This window comes from Gekko japonicus, unplaced genomic scaffold (genome assembly GCF_001447785.1).
Source record: "Gekko japonicus isolate JY-2015 unplaced genomic scaffold, Gekko_japonicus_V1.1 scaffold384, whole genome shotgun sequence".
NCBI lineage: Eukaryota > Metazoa > Chordata > Lepidosauria > Squamata > Gekkonidae > Gekko > Gekko japonicus.
The window spans coordinates 803454-831013 of NW_015175980.1; the positions used below are offsets into that span (position 1 = coordinate 803454).

Sequence of the window (27560 nt, forward strand, 5' to 3'; positions counted from 1 at the left end):
GGGGTTTCCAATGGGGGCCGGAGGCCCAAGGGGAGCTGCAGACGGCTGGCCTCAAGCAGACCCTTCGCTGCGGGCCACTCCGCCCGTGCCTGCTGCTACCAACCTCCTCACCAGGCCGGCTGAGCGCGGATGGACTGCCATCTGGCGCTTCAGCGGGAGGGCCTCCACCCCAGTCCTTGCCTAGGCGGATGGGCATGGAGATGCCTTCAGAGACCCCTGCGTCACCTCTCCTCACTTGCCCGTCGAGCCGCCAGAGGCTGCGGCCGGGCTGCCAGGGACAGCTGCTCCAGCACGCAGGGGCTCCGCCTGCACCTGCTCCTGCCACCCTCCTCACCAAGCCGGGTGACCACGGACAGGCTGCTGCCCGACGCTTCACCAGGGGAGGGCCTCCGCCCCAGCCTGCCGATGCTGTCCTCGCACAGGCGGATGGATGCGGGGACGCCTACAGAGGCCCCTGCATCACCTCTCCCCACTCGCCCACCAGGGAAGAGAGGCTGCGGCCATGCTGCTGGGGACAGGCGCTCCAGCATGGGGGGCTCCGCCCAAGCCTTCCACCGTCCTCACAATGCTGGGCGGCCAGGTGATCGCCTCCAGAGATCCCTGTCTTGCCACTTCCCACTTGCCTGCTGGCCACGGACAGTGGAGTTTGGAGAGGGGCTGAGGACAGGCGGCCTGGCCCCCCAACATCTCGTGCGGGAAAAAGGCCCAAGGAGAGCCGCGGCCTGCCTAGCACCTGTTGTCTGTGCTGCCACAACGGGCCTTCTTCCTAGTATTTTTATAATGCAAATTTCTATCACAAACAGCATTCATTGTACAAAATACATTTCATGAGTATAGGTAAATATATTGGTCCGTGGTTGAAGACCATAGAAAACGGTGCTAATACAATACAAAATCTTGATGTAAATATTCTTAACACAGTCCTGGCTGCATTCCTGGATTCCTTTTGTAACGTTATCACTTTAAGGCGTCTTGACGGAGCTGTAAAGGGAAAAAAACGGACCGGAAAGCCTTCGCTTTCTGAAGCTCCAACGCATATAACTCCATCCCATCCGTTGAAAACACAGGGAAAACAATGGCGTGGAAAAGAGCAATACATGTGAAAAATATACAAGAATCCAAGGAATGTAAGAGATAAAGAGAGGACATGCTCTTCCGGAATAAGGAAGCAGTTTCGAATATCTTTTTCAGCTCAGTCTCTCTGTACATGTTCGCCACCCACCTCTTCATGGAGCACCATGGGAATGACAATATACGGATCAACGCAGTATCTCCCTAATGTCTTCCCAAAGCTCTACAGAACTTCAGCAGCAAAGGGGCCCTCCACAAACAATGCAAAACTGAACTATTCAGGAGGGCTTTTCTGCACTGCACAAAAGGCTTTTGCCAACTTGCCTGGACAAATGATGAAGGAGGACTGTGGTCTATACTGCTGCGTTTAGCTTATTGTAAGTAGGGTCCTATTAGGAAATTTCTTAGTGAATCCTTCTGCTCTGCTTCAGTTCTTTCTGGTGGTCCCGGACTTCTAAAATCCTAATGCATTTGGTTGTTGGATGCCCTGTTTTTGTGACTGTACTGGCTCACTCTGTGTAACCCGTCTTGAGTCCCTCTGAGAAAGGTGGACTATAAATTACGTAGATAAATAAAAAGGTTTCTGTGTCAAACGGATGGACCCGTGGCTGCTTTTGTGACCCTCCATGAAAGATCTGGTTGACCCCTGCCATATGAACCAGATTTGAGTCCAGATTGAGTAGCACCCTAGAGACCAACGGGATTTTTGGGGTACGAGCTTTCAAGAGTTAAATCTAGCTGTTCTACTGCAGACCAGCAAGGCTACTCTAGATGCAGGATGCCCACCTTTGACTGTTACCTTTCGGTATATGCCTGCAGAAGGGCTGTGGCTCAGTGGAAGAGCATCTGCTTTGCAAGTGAAAGGCCGCGAGTTCAATCCCCAGCCTCTCCAGTGAAAATGGCCTCAGGCAACTGATCTCGGGAAAGACCTCATTCCCCCCTGGAGAGCCAGCACTGAGCTTAAATCAGCCAGTAGTCAGACACTGTATATGCTCAAAACAGCCACTCCCCTGGTCACCTACATCAAATGAAGATCCTTTCTAGGCAAGCGGAGAAGGAAGGTGTAAAATGCAGCTGTCCCAAGTCTGGATGCTCTATGACTAACACAAGTCTATGCCAGCAGCTTCGTAGAAGTCCGCGAGCCAAACGGCTTTCAAAAGCTGCCAAAAAAGATCCGGTAATACTTACGACAAAGTCTCTTCCCCTGCAGAGGACTTCGGCTGGGACGCCGCTATGTGGGCTGGAGGTCTCCTTTGGGTAGAGGACATCGCTGTTTGTTAAAACAGGGGGGAAAACTTATTAATGGGAGCTTATCGACAAGGCATGGATTAATTTCTGTAACTGGCCCAAGGGCATTTTGCAATGCAGCCCCCTCCAGCATTGCACAATGGCGAGAACAGCATCAAAGCCATTTTTGTGTTTCGCGATACTCTCTGCAATTCTAGTTTTTAAATATATATAACTATAGCTGATCGACAGCTTGGTAGTTCGAGACCAGAGTGCTGCGCGATGGAGTGAGCTCCCGTCTCATGGCCCCTGCTCCTGCCAACCTAGCAGTTCGAAAGCAAGAAATTGCAAGTAGATAAAAAGGTACTGCTTCAGTGGGAAGGTAACAGTGTTCCGTGCGCCTCGGGCTCTAGTCATGCCAGCCACGTAACCACGGGAAGTCTTTGGACAGTGCTGGCTCTTCAGTTTTGAAATGTAGATGAACACCGCCCCCTAGAGTCAGATTTGACTGGCTTTTGAGCAAGGGAAATCTTTACCTTTACATAGCTGGAAGGGTGTGAAGTGTAGGGGTAGATGGGATTTTGTTGTTGTTCAGTCGCACAGTCGAGTCCGACTCTTTGCGACCCCATGGACAAGATCACGCCAGGCCTTCCGGTCTTCCGCCGTCCTCTGAAGTTTGCTCAATTTCATGTTCGTTGCATCTATGACACTGTCTAACCATCTCACCCTTTGCCGTCCCCGTCTTCTTTGACCTTCAATCTTTCCCAGCATCAGGGTCTTCTCCAGTGAGTGCTCCCTTCTCATTTGGTGGCCAAAGTATTTGAGCTTCAGTTTCATTATCTGGCCTTCCAGGGAACAGTCAGGGTTGATTTCATTTAGGATTGACTGATTTGATCTTCTTGCAGTCCAAGGGACTCTCAAGAGTCTTCTCTAGCACCATAGTTCAAAAGAATCTATTCTTCGGCGCTCGGCCTTCCTTATAGTCCATCTCTCGCAGCCATACTGGGAATACCACTGCTTTGACCATGCGGACTTTTGTTGGCAGGGTGCTGGGATTATGGGAATGCAAAGCGCAATCACAGTCTTGGGCCAGTGGCTGCTTCCTTTAAGTGGAAAGGAAGGAGTGGTACCGATGCAACTCCGCCTACAAACTGTGCGTGCTAACTCAGGAACGCCAAGGAAAATGATTTGGTTTCTACAGCACATGAAGCTGCCTTAGAGTGAATCAGACCACTGGACCATCAAGGTCAGTACTGTCTAGACCAGGGGTGTCGAACTCATTTGTTATGAGGGCCGGATCTGACATAAATGAGACCTTGTCGGGCCGGGGCCATGTGTGCCATAAAATGCAATGCCAGGGAGCGGAGATATAAACTTTATAAAGGACACAAACACAATTTTTTTTTAACTTAAAATAAAAACATGCTTAAAACATTAGCACTCTTGCAATATTTCGTTTATTTAACAGTGTCTGATAACTGACACCTCTTGCTCTGAATTATTGCATCAAAATGTCTGTGCTGTTGCAATCTTGAGCATGCTGTTCAGGTGGGCTGCAAACCTACGATGATGCAGCAGCAGCAGAACTGGAAGAAGCAGCAGAAGACAGCCAGTTCCACTCCGGGCCTGATAGAAGCCCTCCGGGGGCCTGATGCAGCCCCCAGGCCGCATGTTTGAAACCCCTGGTCTAGACAGACTCTCAGTGGCTCCCAGGGTACCGGGCAGAGGTCTTTCCCATCACCTACTGCCTCATTCTTTAACTGGAGATGCCGGGGATTGAACCTGAGACCTTCTGCATGCCAAGCAGATGCTCTATCATTGAGCCATGGCCCCACCCCACTAGAACCAAAGATTCCTTTTGCTGATCCCATTGTATCACATCTCCATGGAGCAGAGCGGTATGCATAAGTCTCTATACCGCCCTCACACAGTAAGGAACATTTGAACCCAAGTCTCCCAAGTTCTAGTCCCAAACTCCAGCCATTATGCTATACTCACTACAAGAATATTTCTAGTCTAGTCTTACAAGAAGGTAAGAGTCACTGGAAAAATGCCCTGACCTGGATACTCCAGGCGAGTCCGATCTCGTCAGATCTCGGAAGCTAAGCAGGGTTGACTCCGGCAAATACTTGGATGGGAGACCTCCTTGGAACACCAGAGGCAGGGGCAGGCTTTATTCAGCCACCTCTCTGAAAATCCCCCAGACCCCCAGTAGGGGTCAATCACCAGAGGTCACCATGACTTCCGGATGCGTACATACCCATAAAAAATGCAAAAACCCCCCCAAAACAACAACCCAAAAAAGAGTCACTGGAAAAAGACAGTAATACTGGGGAAAATTGAAGGCAGCAGGAAAAGAGGAAGACCAAACACGAGATGGGCGGACTCAATCAAGGAAGCCACCAAGGCCTCCGTTTGCAAGACCGGAGCAACGATAGGACATTTTGAAAGTCATTAATTCATAAGTTGGAAGTGACTGGTCGGCACATAACATAACTCTGTTTCATATTGCACTGTAAGGTACCCCCCACGCCTGTTAGCAACAGCAGAGAATTTCCATGTCTCAAAGCCTACAAGGTTTTTTTGTCTTTTTTCCAAAGAAATTTCAAAGTTGGAAGTGACTTGATAGCATGCGACCCGCACAGCCTAACACCCGGGGCACCGGGTCATTTCACACCCAAAGGATGTGCATTTGTGAATAAGGCCTGTTTGGAGAAACTTTTAATAGACAAGAACCCAACTATCACCAGGAAAATAGCGAAGTTTTGTGCTTATGTGATAAAGCTTTGTAGTAAGTAACAGAGCCGTACGTACATAGGGGTCCACCTCCTTTCCTTTTGGAATGATCTTAATGATTTTAATGTATATTTTAAATGGTATTATGTATTTACTAATATCTTACACCAGGGGTGTCAAACAGGCCCGCAGTGGAACTGGCCATCTCCTGTTTCCAGTTCTGCTGCTGCTGCTGCTGCATCATAGCTTGCTTCGCCGGACTCTCTTAACCACTCAGCCATCTCCTGTTTTAACCTGGGTCCTAGACTCAGAACTTCAAGCATGAGATTTAATAAATCAATAGTCGGTTTGCAGCTTACAGAGCTAATGTTTTAAAAGCATGTTTTTATTTTAACTTTTTAAAAAAATCTTTGTGTTTGTGTCCTTTATAAAGTTTATACTACCTGGCATTACGTTTTATGACACACATGGCCTGGCCCAACAAGGTCTCATTTATGTCATACCCGGCCCTCATAACAAATGAGTTTGACACCCCTGGCTTACACCCTATGTTGGATATGTTGGAATCCGATGGGGTTCTCATTTAATTTGGGTCTAACTATATGTAATGGTTAATGATGGTCATTAACTGTAAATAAATGAATTATATGAAAGGCCCAAAGGATTGGTGCTCCCCAGAAATCAACTCTCAGCTGAATGTGTGAACCCAACAATTCCCATGACCGGCTGTAACCGTTGTCATACATGAAGCAAAATATGCATCTGTATATATCAGCAGGCACACAGCTTGTGGGGGTGCCCCCTGTGCATAAAAAACACATGCAAACACTGTTGTTCTCTGGGGGTTACATCCTTAAAGTAAAGGTAAAGGTTCCCTTGCTCGAAAGCGGTGCTCATCTCAGTTTCAAAGCCGAAGAGCCAGCCCTGTCCGAAGACGTTTCCGTGGTCATGTGGCCAACATGACTAAACACCAAGGCGCACGGCACGCTTTTTTTTTTGTTACATCCTTGCAAACCAACAAAACAAAAGACATTACCTCTTCACAACCCAGTTTCCTTGCACCAACATCGCCACCTGCTGTATACAGCGCAAGACTGCAGTCGGATCGGTCCCAGATGTCAACAGACTCATGAGGTTTGCAAATGGTATGACCTTCACTGGAAGGAGAGGAAAGCAGAGAAATAGAACGCTGTTTATAAATCCCGAGAAGAATCTTGTGCAAGGGTTGGGGTGGGGTGGGGGGAATGCTGTGCATAACTGAAGCGTTGTGCTGTCTCTTTAAACAAAGCCCCCACGCTGAGGTCCTCCAACCACCAGGTCGTATTTCTCAGCTTGGCATCTACAGGATCTTTATTTCACACATGCCCTAGAATTAGTCTCTGGTCGTTAAGATTAGCAGATTTTTCTTTGGTTCTCTGGTTTACAAGCTTGTATGTTCCACCTACAACACGAATCTAACTTTTGCATCCTTTAAACAGACCAACACGGCTGATCACCTGGATCATTCTTTAATCAGAGCAGCCCTTCTTATTTTAGTGTTGCTTCTCAGTCCGTGTAGCTTTGGGTTGTTCCGTTTGGGACCCAGCACCATCCAACCCAATTAAGTCTGCGACACGCCCCGTATTCTGTTTTCAGATGGCAAACTTGGGAGATTTTTCCTAATAACCCCCCAAAAAAACCCCTTTCCCTGCCCCCAGGTAACCTTTTGGCGGGGGAGGGGGGTAATGTTCCTTTTGCTGAACATCCTGCCTGGTACAAAACCCCCTGGCCAGCTCAAAAGCTTGCCCGCTCTCTCAAGGTATCTGGCCAGGTCATAAGGGAAAGGTATCCAACAATACCTGCTTTTAGATTTTTATCTTTGCCCAACCAAAATCATTTCATATTTATTCTCACTGAGACTCAAGGTGGATTACTCAGTGTAAGTCGCTCATTGCAAAGGCATTAGTGTTATGTCTGACATTTGATTGACAGTCTTGTTTTAAAAAAACACAGGCTACTTGGGAAGGTCTGGCAATCAAAGGATCCAGTCTCACAGCAGCAAACTGGCTCGAATGCAGGGATCGCCACAGTGGTACCCATAGGCATTATGGCACCTGCTGAGACCTGTCCTGGCGCCTGCCAAGCGTTTTAAGAAAGTGGGTGGGGCTTTTGCCCAGCAGGGCTTCTGATTGGCTCTGCAGATTTTTTTTTTTTAAAGCCTCCTTCAAACTGCCCCCGCAGCGGGATGAAGATCTTTCCTGCCTGCCTGAAGAGAAGCTGTGCGTAAGGAAGAAAATACTGCTCAATGGTACGTTCACTTAAAAAGACATCCTGTTAAGGGGAGCTTCTGCCAGAAATGTTGAAGAGTCACTAAATTATACATGACCTCACCGCCCCCTGCCATTTTGTGGCCGACTCTGCCTCCTTTGTGGCAGCCATTTTGTGGGCGGCGCCCACCACACCCTGCGCCAGAATTCCAAAGGTGCCACAGGCTGGAAAAAGCCGGAGACCTCTGGTTCAGTGGTGGCTTTCTGGAGCTCCCTTATTCCCACCCCCAAGGCAGGCCTGTAGCCAGGATGTTGTCATTCAGGGGGGCTTTAAATAAGTCGGGAGGCACGGACATCACAAGATAAAAAATAAAACAAAATTTTAAAAACTTACTTTTGCAGTGTTCGCACTCTGCTTGCCTACGTGGGAAAGCAAGCCACGCTCGGGGAAGGGGCGGCGGTGGGGAGTCCTCCAGGTGGCCCAGAGAGCCAGAGGGCCTGGGGGCTGGATGGGCGTCAGGGGGCCTTGGGAGGAAGTCAGGGGGCCTGCCCCCAAAATACCCACAGTGAGAGAGTTCCCAAGTTTAAACACCAAAAGACATACCGTTCTTCATCAAGATCTTAATTTGGTCAGCGAGGGGCAGCATCCGCAGCTGAGCCATTGAGAGCACGTTGCTTGGGGCAACCGGCTTCTGCCTACAGATGAAAAAAGAACAAGTTTACAAAGACCCAAACCCACAGCCGTTCCTGAGCATGCCAGCAGAGACACAAAGGAACCAAGACACCCAGCCTCAACGTTGGAGGAATACAACAGAGCAAAGCGGCCCAGTGCTAGAGACCAGAGCTGCCCCATGGAAGCAGGTCCATTTCAGACACCTCCATCAGGGAGAAGGAAGCACGAATGCTATGGAAAAGGGCAGGAGAAGGCGCTACCGCTCACGCCTACGCCTAGGTCTTCCTCCTGGAACGCCTGTGAGCCCTTTCCTCCTCCAAATCCTCAAAGCCCCCGTCCACCGTGATGCTAACCTCTTGGCCCCCACCAGCGTTCCCTCTAAGCTGCGTTAGTGTGCGCTAACTCACAGTTTTTTAGCCTCCGGCTCACACGTTTTGGTCTTTGCTCAGGAAGGAGGGCTCCAGAGCAAACTGATTTATGCAGTAGCCAAATCAGTGGCTCAAAATTTAATCCCAGGAGCTCACAAAGTAGAATTTTTGCTCACAAGACTCCACAGCTTAGAGGGAGCATTGGCCCCCACCTCTGAAACCCAGGCCACCGGAACGAATGCAGGGCCTTCTTCTGTGTGGCTCCCCACACCTCTCACGTCCCTCATGTCAAGTGATTGCCTGTAAGCTCCTTGGAGACAGGAGCTGTTCCCAGCCGCACTTTATGAAACAAGCAGTGCGGGGGTGGATTTCAGCCCAAAAGAGCCAAGAGAGGGTATGAAGGTCCAGAACGGAGACTGCAAAGGTAGACTTCGGGTGACCCCAGATGCATACTAATGTCTTGGATGGGGGAAAACAGGAGTTTGGGAACTGCAAATCCAGGCCTTGCCCAGACAGCAGAATAGGCTGGAGTCCAATCCGGCAACTAAGAACACTCACTTCTCTTCTTCGACGCTTGGTGGCACCAGCATCATCAGATATTCACTGCAGAGAGAAAGAACACAGCCTCACTGTTGATTGAAAACACTTACTGGCTGCCTTTATCTTATTATTTTTTAATTTAAAACGTTTGTTAGCCGCCTTTCTTCCTTATAGAGATCAAGGATGCTTACAATATAAATAAAAAGACAAAAATACACAAAATCAAAATGTTTAAATCACAGATTAATCAAATGCCTTTCTACCATACAGGAACTCGAGGCGGCTTACAATGTAAATAATAAGTATATTTTAAGAGGAGTTAAAATCAATAATTTGACATTGCTGGTAGGCTGAAGACAGTTGGCCAGGAACATCTTAGCGAAGCACACTTTTTTTTAATCCAGCCCTTATTTGTGAAAGTCCATGAAAGGCGAGACTGGAACACAGGGATCACGGCAATCCCTGTTCATCTTGAACTGCAGGTTACATGTTCTGCAACAGTATTTTCGTTATAGTTTGTGTTGTTGGCTTAAAAGTTCTCCACAGCACCTAGTCTAGATAATGGATTCCTACATTGCTAAAAATTGGGCTTGGCTACACTCAGCTGCGGTGGCTCAAGTGGTTAAGACGCTGAACTGCAGGCTGTGGAAGGTCAGTAGTTCAGCAGTTCGAGACCCGAGTGTGCCGCATGATGGAGTGAGCTCCATCGACTGGCTTTCGAGCAAGGGAACCCTTTACCTACTTTACACTTTTTTACTCAAACTTATCACTTCCATAAGAAACTCAAACACCTGCACAGTGTTGCAAGAGTAGCTTATCGCCACGTATTGAGATCTGAAGAAATTCCAACAAATTCAAATGGAATTTTGTCCCCGTCAAAGGGGAAAAAGGAACAAGACTTCAGCATTCTATTCTGTCCTCACAAATTTACTTACGTTTGCTATGCTGTCTTTTCAGCATGTCCAAATAATTTAAATTTATAAATTTTCCTGCCTAATTTTTGACTATGAAAGGCAGTATGACTGTAAAAGGTAAAGGTTCCCTTGCTCGAAAGCCAGTCGAATCCAACTCTAGGGTTGCGGTGCTCATCTCCGTTTCAAAGCCGAAGAGCCAGCGCTGTCCGAAGACGTTTCCGTGGTCATGTGGCCAGCATGACTAAACACCAAGGCGCACGGAACGCTGTTACCTTCCCACTGAAGTGGTACCTATTTATCTACTTGCAATTTCTTGCTTTCGAACTGCTAGGTTGGCAGGAGCTGGAACTAGAGACGGGAGCTCACTCAGTCATGCGGCACACCCGGATCTCGAACTGCTGAACTACCGACCTTCCACAGCCTGCAGTTCAGCGTCTTAACCACTTGAGCCACCGCAGCTCCTTAGTATGACTGTAAAACCCTCCAAATTGAGCAAATCTTGAAAAAGGAACAAGATTTTTGCACAAGTACATGTAATAGTACTTCCAGGAGGCATTTATGCTCTTAGCAAAGGCTTCACTGCCTTGGCAGAGCGGAAATGCACACGGTTTGAAGAAGAAGGGTTGGTTTTATATCCTGCCCTTCACTACCCAAAGGAGTTTCGGAGCGCCTTACAATCACCTTCCCTTCCTCTATCCACAACAGAGAGAGCTCTGAGAGAATTACTCTTGAGAGAACAGCCCTGAGAGAACTGTGACTGACCCAAGGTCACCCAGCTAGCTGCATGCGGAGGAGTGGAGAAATCAAACCCGGTTCTCCTGATTGGAGTCTGCCACTCTTAACCACTACACCATAGCTGGCTTTGCCTTCGAAAAACATGTTCCAAAGGGTTGTCAAAACATAACTGGCCAGAAGCGGGGAGAAAGAAAGATGGTTCTTATTTTTAGGGAAGTCAAGCTCACTAAAAAGGCATTCGCTAGGCTTAAGCCAAGAGCTCCCAAAGTGTTTGTGTACACAAGGGCATTTTCAAGCAACCGCAGAATGTTTGGCACACAATCCTTCACTGTGTGCTTCTGTTTCCCACGTGCCTGTGGCACTTCTCTCCCCTCCCAAGCTTGACAACTGCCCCCCCCCAGCAAATGTCTTCAAAAAGTTATTGCAAGAAAAAGGTTTACCTTGGAGATTTAACTAGTTCAGTATTCCCAGCCATGCCGTGACCCTGGCTGAATAAGTACTGGCGCTCGTGCTCGGAATGGCTGTCCTGGGGAAGCAAACGAGGCGAGAGAGAGAGAGAGAGGGAGGTTCAGGCTGGGTTCCAAGTGGCTGACAAGAGGAAAACTTGCTTTAAGAATCTGCAACCTGCTGGTTCACGTAAGCACAGCTCATGAGCCCACTGGCATCCCTTCCTGGCTCCTATAAGACCGCCAGAAAGGAGCCAGAATGACGCCGAAGTCGACGTAGCCGACCTGGGAGAAAACCCCCTCCACTGGGTGCCGGTAGGGATTGTCCCCACCCCTAATAATTGTGGCCATAGGTTAGGGATAAATGAGTAACTGTAGCCGCTCAGAGACCCCTTAGGGGGTTAGAGCGGGGTAGTAAGCTGAAAGCTGAAAGAAAGAAAGATAATATATACACAAAGGAATTTCTGCAAGCACATACACACCACCTAGACTTAAGCTGCTTTTATGTGAAGCTAAACATTGGCCGTGACCACACGGGCAGTTTGGCCCGACACAGGCACCCCTCCCCTCCGGATCAAATGGGCGCACTCAGAAAGGCACATCTGTCAGGCGTTCCCCAGGCATACTTATGCCGTCACAGGGCAACTCGGAGCCAGGTTAAAAAGCCACCACATCAGAAGTGGTGCTTTCGGTTCCCCGTGCAGTCACTGCGGATGGCCAGATGTCTGAACGCGGGGCAGCGCACGCAGAACGGATTTGGCAGTCTGAACCTGCAGATCTGTTCTGCCGCTAGGGAGGCGTCTTATTTTTTTTAATTGCCTATATGCGCATGTGTGCGCATGCGCACATGAGTTTTGGAATCTTTTTGGCAGCGTGCTCTGTGGCTGAGGCACTGCAATAGTGTGGATGCTTCACCATGGGATGTCGCCGTGGGTAACCTGCAGCAGGGTGTGCTGTGTGGCTGAGATGCCCCGCAACACTTTAAACCAGTTCAATTAGAGGCGGCACCATATCGCGCCAAGCCGCCAGTGTGGATATGGCCATTCTCCCTCTAAGTTCCAAGGGATAATTGGCACAGCCAAAAAAGCATGGAATGATGCAGGCACTTTCGGCAAGAGCCATCTTTTGATCTACAGACTCCCAGTTTCAAAAAAATCTCTCCAGTCTCCGCTAGGATGAACCGAACGGCGCGGACGGCAGGAAAACAAGCAGTATCCCGTGCATGCGTGGGTCGGGATTGAGGTCACTGGTTTCCCTCCCCCCACTGCTCTTGCATTTTTGTTTTGATTTGCTGTTTCAGAACAGTAAAAAGTTGTCAGCGTGGGGGGACACCTTCCCAAAAGAAGAAAGAAATTGGAATACTTAGAGTCCGAAAATACAAACACTTGCCCGTAAACCGTAGTAATGCAGGTGAACCCAGTGTTCTTCCGCCTGCCTCTTTTGCAAGAACTCGTAAGACTGGACCCGACGCTGCCGGGCTTGCTCCGATTCCGGGCGGGAAAACCTCACCTGAAAGCATTATAATGTGGTTTTAAAAAATAACAATACAGTCAAAGGTAACATGTAGGAAACTGATCACAATATAACCATAACGAGCACATAAGACACTTATATACAATATACTTATTTAAAAGATTCGTCTGAAGTTATAGGTATAGACAAATCAGTTACCATAAATGAAGGATATCTATTACATCCGGTATTTCTTTTTGAGAAACATGATGGAATTGGTAACCATATAACAGTAAATTCACTGTACCCAGCATTAGTATCTTTTGGTCTCACTATATCTGTTGCTTTCTCCATTATATATAAATTCCATAGTTTGTTATGCCATAAACCTAGTGTGGGTCTATGCTCCGATTTCCATTTTGATGCTACAGCTGTTTTTGCTGCAAGCAGTAATAATGCAATCCTTTTCTTTTGTGTGCTAGGTTTGTCTCATTTCGAAGATTCGAAAGAACTGATTCTGGACTCCTATTTATTAATTTGTTCTAATATTTCTTCCCAAAATATTTTAATTTTGGGGCAGTCCATCCAGCAGTGTAGATAAGCTCCGATCTCCTTGCATTTTTTCCAACTGCAGGGATGAGAATAATGTAAAATATATGATAACTGCAAGGGGGTTAGATACCAGTGTGTCATAATTTTGAAAAATTGCCATCTAAGTGATAATATAGCTGTATTATTCTCGTAGCTCTTGCGAAAGCATTATAATGTTGATCAGCAGCCGGCAGAAACGAAGCTCTGAAAACCATGTGTTGAGCAGCGGATAACTCTGCTCCCTCCCTCTCTGTGCCACACCAGAACACTACAAACAAAAACGGGTGTGCTAGGAACCAAAACATGTTACATTCTTAAACCAGAATAGTATGAAACGACGAGCCAGATTAGAAGCACTTGGTCACAACTTCGATGCTGACTGCTGTCCTCAGAACCCACAGATTTTAAAGAACATAAGAGAAACCAATGTTGGATCAGGCCAATGGCCCATCCAGTCCAACAGTCTGTCACACAGTGGCCAAAAATACCAGGTGCCATCAGGAGGTCCACCAGCGGGGCCAGGACACTGGAAGCCCTCCCACTGTTGCCCTCCCCCCCGCACCAAGAAGACCCCTGCACCAAGAAGAGCATCACTTGCCCCCGAGTTCCTATCTATACCTTGTGCCTAATAGCCACTGATGGACCTCTGCTCCATATGCTTATCTAATTCCCTTTTGAAGCCGTCCATGCTTCTATCCGTCACCACTTCCTGTGGCAGTGAATTCCAAGTGTTAATCACTCTTTGGGTGAAGAAGTACTTCCTTTTATCCGTTCTGACCCGACCGCTCTGCAGTTTCATGGAGTGCCCACGAGTTCTTGTATTGTGAGAAAGGGAGAAAAGTACCTCTTTCTCTACCTGGCTCTTTCCCACGCATAATCTTATAAACCTCAATCATGTCACCCCTCAGTCGTCGTTTCTCCAAGCTAAAGAGCCCTAAGCGCCTTAACCTTTCCTCATAGGGAAAGTGTTCCAACCCCTTTATCATTCTAGTTGCCCTTTTCTGCACTTTTCCCAATGCTATCCTTTTTGAGTTGTGGTGACCAGAACTGCACACAGTACTCCAAATGAGGACGCACCATCGATTTATACAGGGGCATTATGATACTGGCTGATTTGTTTTCAATTCCCTTCCTAATAATCCCAAGAAATTCCCAAAAGCACGATTCCAGTCCTAAAGGCTGAAGGGCCTGCCTCCCAGACATCTCACGATTGCCTTCCAAGCACCGTGCTGCGTGCCCTCAAGTCACTTCTGACTTACGGCGACCCCATGAATGAACGATCCTCCCAAATGTCCTATCATTTTGACAGCCTTGCTCAGGTGTTGCCCATGGAATACCCTGTTCTCTTTATTTGAAGCATTTATTAGCTGCCTTTCCACCTTACGGAACTCAAGGCGGCTAAACATGTAAACGAAACAGTAACCATGAAAATGATTTAAAAACACAATTTAAAAATCACAATGTAAGACAGCAATTAAATAGAAAGTTCTAGCCCGGGATGTCCCCAACCTGGTGCCCGAGGGCGCCCACCCACACCTTTCCTGGCTTCCGCCAAAAAGTGGGTGGGGCCAGCAGGGCTTCTGATTGTCCATTCGAGATCTCATTGGCTGCGCAGTTTAAAACAACACTTCAGCGACAGCTGACACTACACTGCGAGTTTCATTCTCTCTCTGATTCTTCTTTCCCAGTGCATTTTTAAAATTTGCTCCTCTTATCCCCTGCACTTGGGCCTCCTCTGTGTGTGTGGGGTTGGCTTTGCCTCCCACATGGCCATTCTGAGACTGTGCCCAACACCCTATGTAAAAATTCAAGAAAGTCTCACAAGTTCAATAAAAAAGGGGGGCTCCTGTACTAGCCCACGAGTATTTCTAATCTCCTTCAAGCAGAGATCTGGCAGTCTCCTCTACAATACTAGCCTTCCATCAAGAGGAAATTATTGTTCTTATGGAGGTGAATTCCTTCACGAAAGCCTAAAAATCGGTAGTCTGAAGCAACACAGCACGGAAACAAGTTTAGCTCCTCAGGGAGGCCTTTGTGAAGGCCATCGGAAGGCACTGAGGGTACGGAAGGCAGACCGGAGACCTCACACATGCAGTTACAGAGACCACCATTTGGGGTGGGCAGACGGCCAAGGAGGCCTCATAAGGCCAAAAACATTTGGAAGAAATCGTTTGGACATACAGTGATCTGCTTGACGTCTTCTTCCGCTTCATCTTGGGAAGAATCCCCGGCTGCCAGAGACAAGGAGACACAAAATTCAGCGTCATGATCCGTTTGAGCAACAGCTTTGCTCGGAAGCAGGGGGCTTCACTTCTGAAGTGCTCCCACAGTTATGGTCTATTTATTTAGACCCCACTTTTCTCCTCAACGGGGACCCAAAGTGGCTTACAACTCGGTTCTCCCCAACCACCCTGTGAGGAAGGTAAAGCTGAGAAAGAGAGACACAGAGACAGAGAGAGACAGAGACAGTGAGCTTCCAGGGCACAAGTGGGGATTTGAACCCACTTCTCCCAGATCCCAGTCCAACACTCTGACCACTGTAATGCAGTGGATACGTTTACTATGAAGCTGTTCAGCCGCCACAGTAAATAACACTATTCTAGAAGCAAGTGACAAATCCAGGTTCAACAGCACAGATCAGGGCATCGTCGGAACCACGCCGCAGAAGAGGAGCATTACGCACTGGAGAAAAAATACTTCCCGGTGACCCCTGGCCCGAAAGAGATCTGGCTGTCCTCGACCAGAGCCAGGGTCTTCTCAGCCCTGGCCCCGGCCTGTTGGAATTCTCTGCCTAATGACATCCGAGCCCTGCGAGACCTAGTTGGTTTTATGTTGTGAGCCGCCCTGAGCCCATTTTGGGGGTAGGGTGGGGTATAAATGTAATTAAATAAACAGTGCCGTCTCGCAGGGCCCATAGATGTTCTGCCAGGCCCCTGGTTGAGGACAGCAACGGATTGTCATTGAGCCCGGCCTCCTCCGTCTCTCTTCTCTCCCGCGAGGTAGGATATAAATTGGCTTCAAGTGCCATCTGGGATAATTTGGAATTGTATTGGCTTTATTGTTTTTAACTGTTTTAGTCTGGTTCTAAATGGAGCTGCGGTGGCTCAGGTGGTTAAGACGCTGAACTGCAGGCTGCAGAAGGTCAGTAGTTCAGCAGTTCGAGACCCGAGTGTGTCGCATGATGGAGTGAGCTCCCATCTCTAGTTCCAGCTCCTGCCAACCTAGCAGTTCAAAAGCAAGAAATTGCAAGTAGATAAATAGGTACCACTTTGGTGGGAAGGTAACAGCGTTCCGTGCGCCTTGGTATTTAGTCATGCTGGCCACATGACCACAGAAACGTCTTCGTACAGCGCTGGCTCTTCGGCTTGGAAACGGAGATGAGTACCGCAACCCTAGAGTCGGATTCGACTGGCTTTCGAGCAAGGGAACCTTTACCTTTACCTTAAATGTATTAATAAAATGTTGTTCACCACCCTGAGTGTCTAAAAATCAAACAAATAAAAAAAAATTCCTCTGTGTTTTTTGAGGCTGGCAAGAGCCCGTTTACACTGTTGAAAGATGACACCCATCAATCTCTTACCCTCATTAGCAGCTTCACGTTCCCTGTGTTTGGCATCGGCTTTGTCTAAATAGGAAAAACTTGGCCTCAACTGCAAGATGCCGTGTAGTGGGGTAAGGTGGATCTCACCTGAAACGAGAATGGGTCACATTTTCACAGCTGTAGTTTTCCGAGGGAAGAAAAAGCCAGTTGAACCTAGCCATGTCGGATGGTTTGCCAGGAACATGGGGTGGATGAACGTAGCAAATATTCCCCCTTTCCCTTTGGTGCAAGAACCGTCCCCCACCCCACAAGCTTAATTGTAAAAATTTTAAAAAGGCCACTGAGCCTTATTAAAGTAGCGGGGTTCAGAATCCAAGTCACCTTTTCGGTAGATAGCAGCAGCATACCGTGAAACGTTACTCGTGGTTTGGGAGGAGCAGAAGGTCTGTTTATCCATCAGCTTCCTATAATAAAAACAAAACCAGGAAGCTGCTGTTGTGATTATTTGTGGGAGGACAAACTCAAAAGATGCTCGAGAAAACATACTTCCTGCCCATACCTCCCAGGAAGTCCTTCACTCAAAATCTACTGGACACGTTCCCCCCCCCCCCCTAGGGTTGCCACATCTCCTGTTTCAGGATTTTACCATAGAGCTTTTGTAATTCCTAGAGTGTTCCATTCAATCAATTTTAGTTTTTTACCGGAAGTGATATCAGTTTGTCAGGAAGATGCCAACACCCTGGTCCCTGCCCCCTCACTGCTCCCAGGGGTTGCTGACTGTGGGATGGCTACTCGACACCCCCCCACACACACACACACACTTTGCAACAGTGTCTTTGGCTACTGTTCACCGATGAGACCCTCCCAGATCTATTCAAGGATACGGATCGCAACACAGAGCTTCTGATTTTCATTAACGGCTACCCTCGCATTTTGGGCACTGGACAACTTCAGGGATATGACTGATAGTTCCAGGAGAGTGGCCTTGTTGGTCCCTAGTAGAAGAGACAGATTCGAGTCCTGCGGCACCTTAACAACCAACAAGATTTCCAGGGGTCTGAGTTTCCAAGAGTCAAACCTCCCTTTGTTAGAGCCCTGTTGGTTCGCCTTGGAAGTGCCTCCTTTTGCCCCCGGAAAGACAACTTTCTCCAGTTTGGTGTAGTGGTTAAGTGTGCGGACTCTAATCTGGGAGAATTGGGTTTGATTCCCCACTCCTCCACTTGCACCTGGCTGGATGACCTTGGGCAAGCCATAACTCTGGCACAGCTGTTCTTGAAAAAGAGCAGTTTCTGTCAAGAGTTCTCTCAGCCCCACCTACCTCACAGGGTGTCTGTTGTGGGGAGGGGAAGGGAAAGGAGTTTGTAAGCCGCTCTGAGACACCTTTGGGTAGTGAAGGGCGGGGTATAAATCCAATCTCTTCTCTTCTTTCTTTCTTTCTTTTTTTTGGCCCCTCGAAGGGGAATTTTTTTATTTGCATTTCTATAAAACTACAACAGAAATTGGGGAGGGAGAACCTACAATCTATAGGAGAAGGTAAAAAGAACCTAACTAAAAACCCAAGAGTGGAGGTTTTACATTGCTTAAAACATAGTTGTTACTCTGATACAGTTACTTTCAAACATGAAGAGTGCCCGCCAATCATCGCTTCTGCTGACAAAACCAGCTTATCTGACTGAACAGAGAGTAATTCCAAAGCTATAACACACATAATCACAGCCCTTAAGAAAAAATTAGCATCTCCTTTTACGCTTTACTCCCCCCCCCATAGGCAAGATCTTTAAAACCAATGTTCCCTCAGTAAGAACACGTTTTTCTTCTTCGATGTATCTTCTGTCTTCAATTATCTTTTAGTTTTTATAAGTCCGGATGTGTCCATTCATGATATAAACCAAGTTCCTTTTTTCCAGGGACATCTTCGCTTCCTTAAACGTCTTAGATCAAAAGAGTCTTTCCTTTTGTTGCATTAACAACACGCTCATTGGAGATTCCAACCCTTCTCTTAGCAAGCAGATCTTGTAAAGTTGGGGTAGCGAGCCCTTTACTACAGAAAACCGCTTTTCGATCAGCTTGCCAATCCAGCCACAAAAAACTAAACTTTAGAGTCTCCTCACCATTCATACGTCTCTATGATCAACGTACTGTCCAAAGCCCCCTGGCTAGAACCCCGTTGTCTATGGGCTCCATGGGGGAGCGTGCACCATCACGCTCCCTCCTAATCCCCGATCCATGGCACACGTCTCTCGGAGGAACCCAGATTTTAAAGCCATCGTTTAAAGCCCCAAAACCGGAACCAACTCTCTCCTTTTTCTAATATTTATTTTGTTATTTGTATCCTCCATTTCTACCCAGGAGGGACCCGGAAACGGCTTACAATACAAAAAAAGACAATGGAAGTAAGCAGACAGTAGGTCCGGTCTGTCATTTCCTCTGCTGGCAGATTCCCCTCCCAGCACCGGGCCATCATCCTTCAGCCATATCACTTAAAATCATATGATATCAGACTCGACAGGGGGTCGAGGCACAATGGGAAATAAGCAAGCGAGGTCTCACCTTTTGTCTGGCGGGGGACTCCTGGCTCCTCTCCTGGAGTCTCTTGCCAGAGTCCCCCCCGCCCCGCCCCCCGAATGCTAGAGCATCACTGCATGACAGCCCCCGCGTGATGGCGTCACTACCAGTGACGTCCTCGTGTCAGCAGCATCCCACAGGGTGGGGCATCCCCTGGGCCCCACCAGGGGGATGGCAACCAGTGTTCCCTCTAAGCTGAGTTAGTGTGAGCTAGCTCACAGTTTTCTTAGCCTCTGGCTCATACATTTTTGCCTTAGCTCAGAAAGGATGGCTCCAGAGCAAACTAATTAATGCCGTAGCCAAATCAGTCGCTCATAATTTTGATGCCAGGAGCTCCCAAAGTAGAATTTTTGCTCACAAGACTCCATAGCTTAGAGGGAACATTGATGGCAACCCCTAAACATCTGATATTTCTCCTCAGCAATGAGGCCATAAAGTCTCCCGCCACTTCAGACTCTAGGTGGGAAATCATGTTTTTGGAAACGTGCTACATTGAAAACTCCCTGCAAACAGAAAACTAGCACAGTGGGGGAAACTGTTCCAGCACGGGGGTGGGGGTGGGGGGGGTTTGGCTTGTTGAGACAGTTCTATACCTGCAGGGATGGCTTTATTTTTTTAAAAAAAGATGCATTCTAGACTGGCATTCACCAGAGACCAGGCCTTAAGCTAGCCATCAAAACTACACTGTGTTGAATTTTTACAGGCTGGTGCTTGTATCAAAACTGGGCGAGGGACTTCATGTCCTGTGGCTCAACAATCAACAACACGTTTGGTTGCAGGAGACCATCCTTTATATTTCAATCTTCCCCTCATCTAACCCTACCCCCCCAACCCCCGATCTGCATGTGTATCCAACACCTTTGCTGTCCAATTTTATATCCGCATACAAATCCGAAGCCATGACTTAACGGATACACGCTAATCTGTTGACCTTCAGCTTTCAAGCTTTGCTCTGATAGTTCTTTCAGCCCTGGCAGATATGCAAAGAACATCTGCCTCTCGTCTCGGCTGTTGTCATTCCTCACTAACCAATTAAGAGTACTCGACATAACAGAAGACTGAGACAAGCCTGCACTGTTGGGAACCAAAAACGAGCCTGGCTGCCTTGGAACTGGAAGTAAAGGAGTCTGAGTGAACATCGTGCAGGGTGAGAAAGCATCAGACTAAGCAAAAGGGGAGAGAAAAGCGAACACTCAAAAGCCGCACATGCACGCGTACATTTTTAAAAATAGTATTTCCTTCCTTCCTTCCATGGTACGGCTTTACTGGCCACCGCTGTAAGCCTGAGCTTTTATCAATCACCGAAACATGCCTCTCTCGGATCCAAACTTCTTTACGTTAGAACAAGCAATCAAAATGGGACGGTTCTCCTTCGGCTAGCTGAGTTCCAACAGATACAGCAAAGACCACGGGGTTATTTTGGCAGAAGGGCGATGCGGTGACGCAGGCCCCCCCTTGGGTGACTGAAAACAAGGGTGCCACTTACGTGGAGTAGGTGTTCGTCTCATCCGCACACGCCCCGTCGACGTTGAGCGCGATCTGCTCCCCTCTGCTCCGACAATAATTGGGATTCAAAGTATCGAGGGCCAGTTCAAGCTCCACCTGAGCAACGACAAGCCATAAAACACCAATTCAGATGACGTATAAAATGCTGCTGCACTTCCTGGTTTAGGGAGCTTGTTCTCAAAAATAACAGCAAGGGGGAGTAGCTACCTTGGTATAAAAACAATAATCTGATTGAGAAGACCAGCAACCTAGTAGAGCAGATCTCCCAGGACAGAGTTTTTCAATCTGCCCACATACAGGCTGCCAGATGTCTAACACAGATCTGGGAGACCCAGGTTCAAATCTCGACTGCCACAGATGCTCACCAGATGACCCTGAGCCAGTCAGACACTCTCAGCCAACCCTACCTCACAGGGTTGTTGTTGAAGATAAAAATGTAGGAGAAATTTATGTCCTAAGCCAGGGGTGTCGAACTCATTTGTTACAAAGGACGGATCTGACATAAATGTCACTTTGTTGGGCCGGTTCATGTGTGCCCTAAAATGTAATGCCAGATACCGGAGATATAAACTGTATAAAGGACAGCAGCTGGTAGGCTCCAAGTTGGTGTATCCTCACTGCAAGTCCCCATGGGCTGAGAGGGGGGTGTAGAGGAAAACCCATACGGGCAGACTGGGGAGCCAGCAGTGCAGCACCGAACAGAACCTTCCACGCTGCCTGACTGCTGCAGACAAGGTTGTTCTGCAGGCTGAAGCCACAATCGGAGTGGCTCCGCCCACTCCCCCAAGTAGTCTCCTGTTCCCTCCCTCGTACTAGTTGCTCGCGGGCCACACAAGAGCCCCGGAGGGGCCGGTTCTGGCCCTCGGGCCTTATGTTTGACACCCCTGTTCTAAGCTGCTCTAAGTTCTGAGCTGGGGAGACTAACTGGGTACAGATATCTAAATGAACAAATAACTGTGTACTAAGAAAGTTACTGAGAAAGAATTGAGGCCTACCAAACGTTGGAGTTCAGGATTCTAGCTCTCACAAGTCAAAGGGGATGCGAGAGCAAAACACAAGAGCTCTGAACATGTTTTTCTGCTATGCGTCAAGGCCTGCCTTCTAGTCTGAACCAACAAATGGAGTAGTGGATAAAACTCTTGCGTTCTTTCCCCACCCGCACAAGTCACCTTGAGATCCCTGGAGGTGAGGTGAGATAAAACTCTCCTATAGGAAGCTCAGGAGTCCCAAAGGCGGGAGTACCACTGAGCCTCTCCTACCAGAGACAGCCCCCTGACCTGGATGGCCAGGGCTAGCCCAATCCTGTCAGATCTCAGAAGCTAAGCAGGGTCGGCCCTGGTTGGTACTTGGATGGGAGACCATCGAGGAAGTCCAGGGTCGCTATGCAGGGGAAGGCAATGGCAAACCGCCTCGGTTCATCTTTTGCCTTGAAAATCCCATGAGTGGTCACCATGAGTTGGCTGCAACTTGACGGCGTTTTCCACCAGAGGCAGCAATCTGTTTCAAACCCTCAAACATGTTCCCGCGTGATAATCTAGACAAGCCTATTCTTTCTGGAATCCTGCAAGCAGAGGTGAAGCCCGGTCAGCTTCACGTTCACACACACACACACACACCTCTGTTATTCTGGACGCAGAATTTGGAGGCACACAGAATTCAAGCAGTGACTGCCCTGCACGACGGAACAGTTCAGTTGTCCCGAAACACGCCTTTCGAACCAGCTGTTCAAAAAAGACACTCACCTTTTGCTGTTTTGGTTTGATCTTTGCTGACAGGTGAGTCACGTCGTCATACGTCATCGAAGCAGGGCGGATGGGATACTGCAACAAAGCAGAGAATGCTCAAAAGAAAAAGCCTAGAGTAAACAATGCAACACCATGTACAAACAACATGTGGCATTTTATATTGAAATCATTCATAAGAACATAAGAGAAGCCAATGTTGGATCAGGCCAATGGCCCATCTAGTGCAACACTCTGTGTCACACAGTGGCCAAAAATACCAGGTGCCATCAGGAGGTCCACCAGCGGGGCCACGACACTAGAAGCCCTCCCACTCTTGCCCCTCCCCAGCACCAAGAATACAGAGCATCCCTTGCCCCAGGCTGAGAGTTCCTATCTATACCTTGTGGCTAATAGACACTGATGGACCTCTGCTCCGTATGTTTACCCAATTCCCTCCTGAAGCCATCCATGCTTGTAGCCACCACCTCCTGTGGCAGTGAATTCCATGTGTTAATCACCCTTTGGGTGAAGAAGAACAGATAACACTCCCATATAACCATATGCTGTGCTTTATGAGTAATACTGCAATCTCAACTGTGCCTTTTCCTGCAAAATCTTAAAACACCAATTCAGATGACGTATAAAATGCTGCTGCACTTCCTGGTTTAGGGAGAAGAGGGTTGGAGAAGAGGGTGAGTTCCAGTCAGTAGGGGGTTTGGGTTAGGGTTGGAGAAGAGGGTGAGTTCCAGTCAATGAAGCAGCACGCTCCCAGACAGCTTTGGTGAAGTTCTTTAAGAACCGATGGTTGTACATACATGGTGATTCTTGAGAAAGAGGACACTGAAACGGAAGAACATCCACGGTTCTCCGTTGGACCGCTATGAAGCAGTTTTAGATTTCTATAAGCAGTATACAAAGAGCTCTTTTTCAAGAACAGCTCTTATCAGAACTATGGCTTGCCCAAGGTCATCCAGCAGGTGCAAGTGGAGGAGTGGAGGAATCAAACCCAGTTCTCCCAGATTAGAGTCGACCCTGCTTAGCTTCCGAGATCTGACAAGATTGGGCTCACCTGAACTATCCAGGTCAGGGCAATACTGACATTATTGTTGGATATATCTTTAAACAGGCACAGTTGAGATTGCAATATTGCATGTAAAGTGCAGCATATGGTTATATGTGAGTGTCACCTGATAGAATGATTTCAATATAGAATACAACACGTTATTTTTACGGGGTATTGTGTTGTTTATTCTAGTGTTACTTTCCGTGTTCCCAGGTGTATTTCAAAAGAAAAAGCCAACATTTTACAGGGTTTTCCTTTTAAAAACAAGTCAGTTCAAAATACCTGGAACAGGTAGAGCTTCTCCGACAGACTCTTGGCCAGGTACACATCAATCTAGCAAAGGAAAAAAAATGCATGAGCCAGAAAGCCACAGAATGCTACTAGTGGAGAATTCATAAATAGCGAGAGTTTTGGAAATTGTAAAATATTCTCTCAGGTCTTAGAATTCATTTCCAAAGCTGGAACTTTGTTCAGCCTAGAGTTTTCCCTCTTTCTGTGGGACTCAACATGTTTCTAGCTTGTAGGCTTACCCTGCAAAAGAGTTTGGCTCTCTTCCTGACTCTTATGCTCTTCCAGAATTTTATGCTCACAACAACCCTGTGATGTAGACTGCACCAAGACGAACTGATGGGTTTCACTTCTTTCCACATAACCACTTCCCATTGGCATGGTGCCCCAAGGGGACATTTATCTGTCAAACTAGTCCTGCTGACCCCAAGTTACATAGTTTCAGGGCTGGTAGAATTTGAATCCATACCTCCCTGGGTCCTAATCCAATAGTTCAAGCTTTTATGTCACACTGGCTTGTTTTCACCCTGAAACTAGGGCAGATACTTCAAGAATGAAAGCAAAGTATTTTCATAGCAACAGAGAGATAAACAATGAATCAGTAAGGAAAATATTGATTAAAAACTTACATGTATACGTGTGCTCACTCACGTGAGCCACTGAAAAGCCTGGTATGCCAAAAAACTCAACTTGTAACTCAACCTAGGGGTGGAGGGGAGGGGGTTTTGCATGCCAAATACTGGGCAATCTGGTACACTTTCTGTGTCTCTCCTCCCAAGAAGAAGAGTAGGTTTTTATACCCTGCTTTTCTCTACTAGGAGCTGCGGTGGCTCAAGTGGTTAAGACGCTGAACTGCAGGCTGTGGAAGGTCAGTAGTTCAGCAGTTTGAGACCCGAGTGCCGCATGATGGAGAGAACTCCCATCTCTAGTTCCAGCTCCTGCCAACCTAGCAGTTCGAAAGCAAGAAATTGCAAGTAGATAAATAGGGACCACTTCGGTGGGAAGGGAACAGCGTTCCGTGCGCCTTGGTGTTTAGTCATGCCGGCCACATGACCACGGAAACGTCTTCGGACAGCGCTGGCTCTTCGGCTTGGAAACGGAGAGGAGCACCGCAACCCTAGAGTCGGATTCGACTGGCTTTTGAGCAAGGGAACCTTTACCTTTTTCTTTCTCTACTAGATGGAGTCTCAGAGCGACTTACAATCTCCTTCCCTTCTTCTCCCCACAACAGTCACCCTATGAGGTAGGTGGGGCTGAGAGAGCCCTGAGAGAGCCGGGACTGACCCAAGGTCACCCAGCTGGCGTCATGTGGAAGAGGCGTCAGGAATCAAATCCAGTTCTCCTGATTAGAGTTCGCCACTCTTAACCACTACACCACAGGCAGCTCCCAGCCTCTTCTAGTATATTTCCTAAATTTCCACCAATCATTCCCACCGACTATTCAGAAGTCAAGGTCATGTCATTTTCTGGGATTCTTCTCAAAACATATGTATGGTGCAGTTATGGGTATCACAGTAAAAAATAAATTTATATCACATGAATCTGTGTGGTGCAACGGACTCGGACCTGGGAGACCCACATCCTAGCCCGTTAAGTCATGAAGATTGCCGTATGATCCTGAGCCTGCCGTTCTCTTTCTACCTAGCCTACCTCACCGGGTTGTTGTGAAGATAAAATCCCCATACATGATGCCCCACTAGCAGCAGATTCTTCCAACCCCAGCAGAGAGAACTCTGCAATGCTTCAGGGGTCCCGAGATTGTTGTCAGACCACTGCGCTGGAGGGTCTATGCGACAAACATGCACGGTCAGCAACTTTCCCCTTCAAAACATTTGTGAACAGAATCCAGACCTTTCCCCCAGCACAGACTGCAACTATAGTGAAAGCTACAAACTGTCCACATCTCTGTACGTCACGCCTGACACAGTGCAATTGTGTTTCGTACTTGGGTATCAACAAGTGGGACTCCACGATCAACCAGAGGGTCCTGGATCCTGGGGTTAAAGACCATGAACACACACAAGACTGCCTTGGGCTGAGTCCAGCTGTTGATCTAGCTATGTCAGCACTGTCTACTTGAACTGGCAGTGGTTCTCCATGGTCTCTAGTCAAGGGCCCCAGTCACATGGAGCATTAGGCATGCTAGAGGGACGGAAGATAGGCGGATTTTCCAGGCGCGATCTCACTGCCACATCTGGGAAGCGTAGAGCTCCCGTGGCGCACCCGAGGCTTCCCGCCGAAGATACTAAACCTCGGAGGTACTAGTTTCCGGAAACCACGGGGCAAGGGCGGGCATCTGATCGCGTTTCCCGTGGCATCCGGCGCTTGCCCATGTGCCGTCACGAAAAGGCTTCCCCCCCCCCAAGTCTCCACGGATGCGCACAAGCACCCAACGGAGCAAGCGAATACTTGGGTTAAAAGAAGGGGGGAAAAACCCGCCGATCCACTTCTTTGCCGCGCCGCAGGAGTGAGGTATGATCGGCACCTCCCCCCAACCACGGGAAGTCAGCGGGACGTTTGATCCCGCTGCCACGCAGTAGTTCGCTCCGGGGCAAACAGCCATGCCTCCCTCCTGCGATATCTGGCCCGTGTGACCGGGGCCCAGGTCTACCAGATCCTTTTGAATGGAGATGTCTGGAATCAAACCTGGGACCTTCTGCATGCAAAACAGAGGCTCCACCCTTGAGTCCCCACCCCTCCCCGATGTTTTTGGGCTTCTGATAGGATCCATACAGTACTATGGCAGATGGGATACTGTTTTTAAGAAACCCAAACACTCTCCAAGCATTAGCTAACACGGGAAGATAGCCTTTGAACTTCAGTTAACCAACTGGCAATTTGCAAGCCCTTCACAGGAGTCTGGTCTTTGATTCCAATCTAGAACGCCGGACGATTTGGCAAAAAACCGAATTGTTAGGTGGCTGATCAATCTAAAAGGCAAAATGTTCTCTGATCAGCACAAAAGCAAACGAAATAGATGTGGAAGGAAACGTATCACTCTACCTCCTGTATAATTGGGTCGTCTTCTTCATTGGCCATAGTAGCATGGAAGGAAAGGCAGCCGTGGCAAGAGGGTCAGAGGAAACTGAAAGGGGAAAAAATACATTCCATCACTTTCTTGATTCAATCCGTGTCCAAAAGGGGTCACCAACAGGCAAACTAAGCGGTCACTGTAACCCCCACCCAATTGCTAACGCACTCCAACCCCAACTGCTAACACACTGATTGACAGAACGCACCCAAAGAGTGCTTGTGAATGGTTCCTCGTCCTCTTGGAGAGGCGTGAGAAGTGGAGTGCCTCAAGGATCTGTCCTGGGACCTGTTTTGCTCAACAACCTTATAATGATTTGGATGAAAGATCGAGGGAATGCTTATTAAATGTGCAGATGATACGAAATTGGGAGGGGTAGCAAATGTGGTAGAAGACAGAGTCAGGATACAGGACGATTTGGACAGGCTGGAAAACTGGGCTAAAACAAATAAAATGAATTTTAATGGGGATAAATGTAAAGTTCTGCATTTAGGAAGGAAAAATCAAATGCATACTTATAGGATGGGGGAGACTTGTACGTACGTGCGAAAAGGATCTAGGGGTCTTAGTAGACCATACACTGAACATGAGTCAGCAGTGTGATATGGCAAATGCAAGTTTGGGCTGTATCAACAGAAGTATAGTGTCCAGGTCACGCAAAGTGATGGTATTGCTTTACTCTGCTCTGGTTAGACCTCACCTGGAATATTGTGATCAGTTTTGGGCACCACAATTTAAGGATATAGACAAGCTGGAACACATCCAGAGGAGGACAACGAAGATGGTGAGGGGTCTGGAGACCAAGTCCTATGAGGAAAGGTTGAAGGAACTTGGGTATGTTTA

The 27560-nt window shown here is 47.9% G+C and overlaps 1 protein-coding gene across 2 annotated transcripts in view; it reads right to left on the reverse strand.

Annotated features, from left to right (window-relative positions):
• POLR3E (polymerase (RNA) III (DNA directed) polypeptide E (80kD)) overlaps window positions 1-27560 on the reverse strand; it is a 55844-nt gene that overhangs the window by 25418 nt on the left and 2866 nt on the right. For both annotated transcript variants that reach the window (XM_015426202.1, XM_015426203.1), the window contains exons 2-14: window positions 26690-26771; window positions 23681-23731; window positions 22354-22431; window positions 20592-20707; window positions 16922-17004; window positions 16580-16687; window positions 15181-15230; window positions 12346-12465; window positions 10951-11036; window positions 8880-8924; window positions 7885-7976; window positions 6071-6191; window positions 2260-2341 (exon numbers count right to left, since the gene is read on the reverse strand). In XM_015426202.1, coding sequence (XP_015281688.1) covers window positions 2260-2341; window positions 6071-6191; window positions 7885-7976; window positions 8880-8924; window positions 10951-11036; window positions 12346-12465; window positions 15181-15230; window positions 16580-16687; window positions 16922-17004; window positions 20592-20707; window positions 22354-22431; window positions 23681-23731; window positions 26690-26725 — 1068 coding nt within the window. In that variant the 5' untranslated portion in view covers window positions 26726-26771. The remainder of the gene's footprint in view (window positions 1-2259; window positions 2342-6070; window positions 6192-7884; window positions 7977-8879; window positions 8925-10950; window positions 11037-12345; window positions 12466-15180; window positions 15231-16579; window positions 16688-16921; window positions 17005-20591; window positions 20708-22353; window positions 22432-23680; window positions 23732-26689; window positions 26772-27560) is intronic.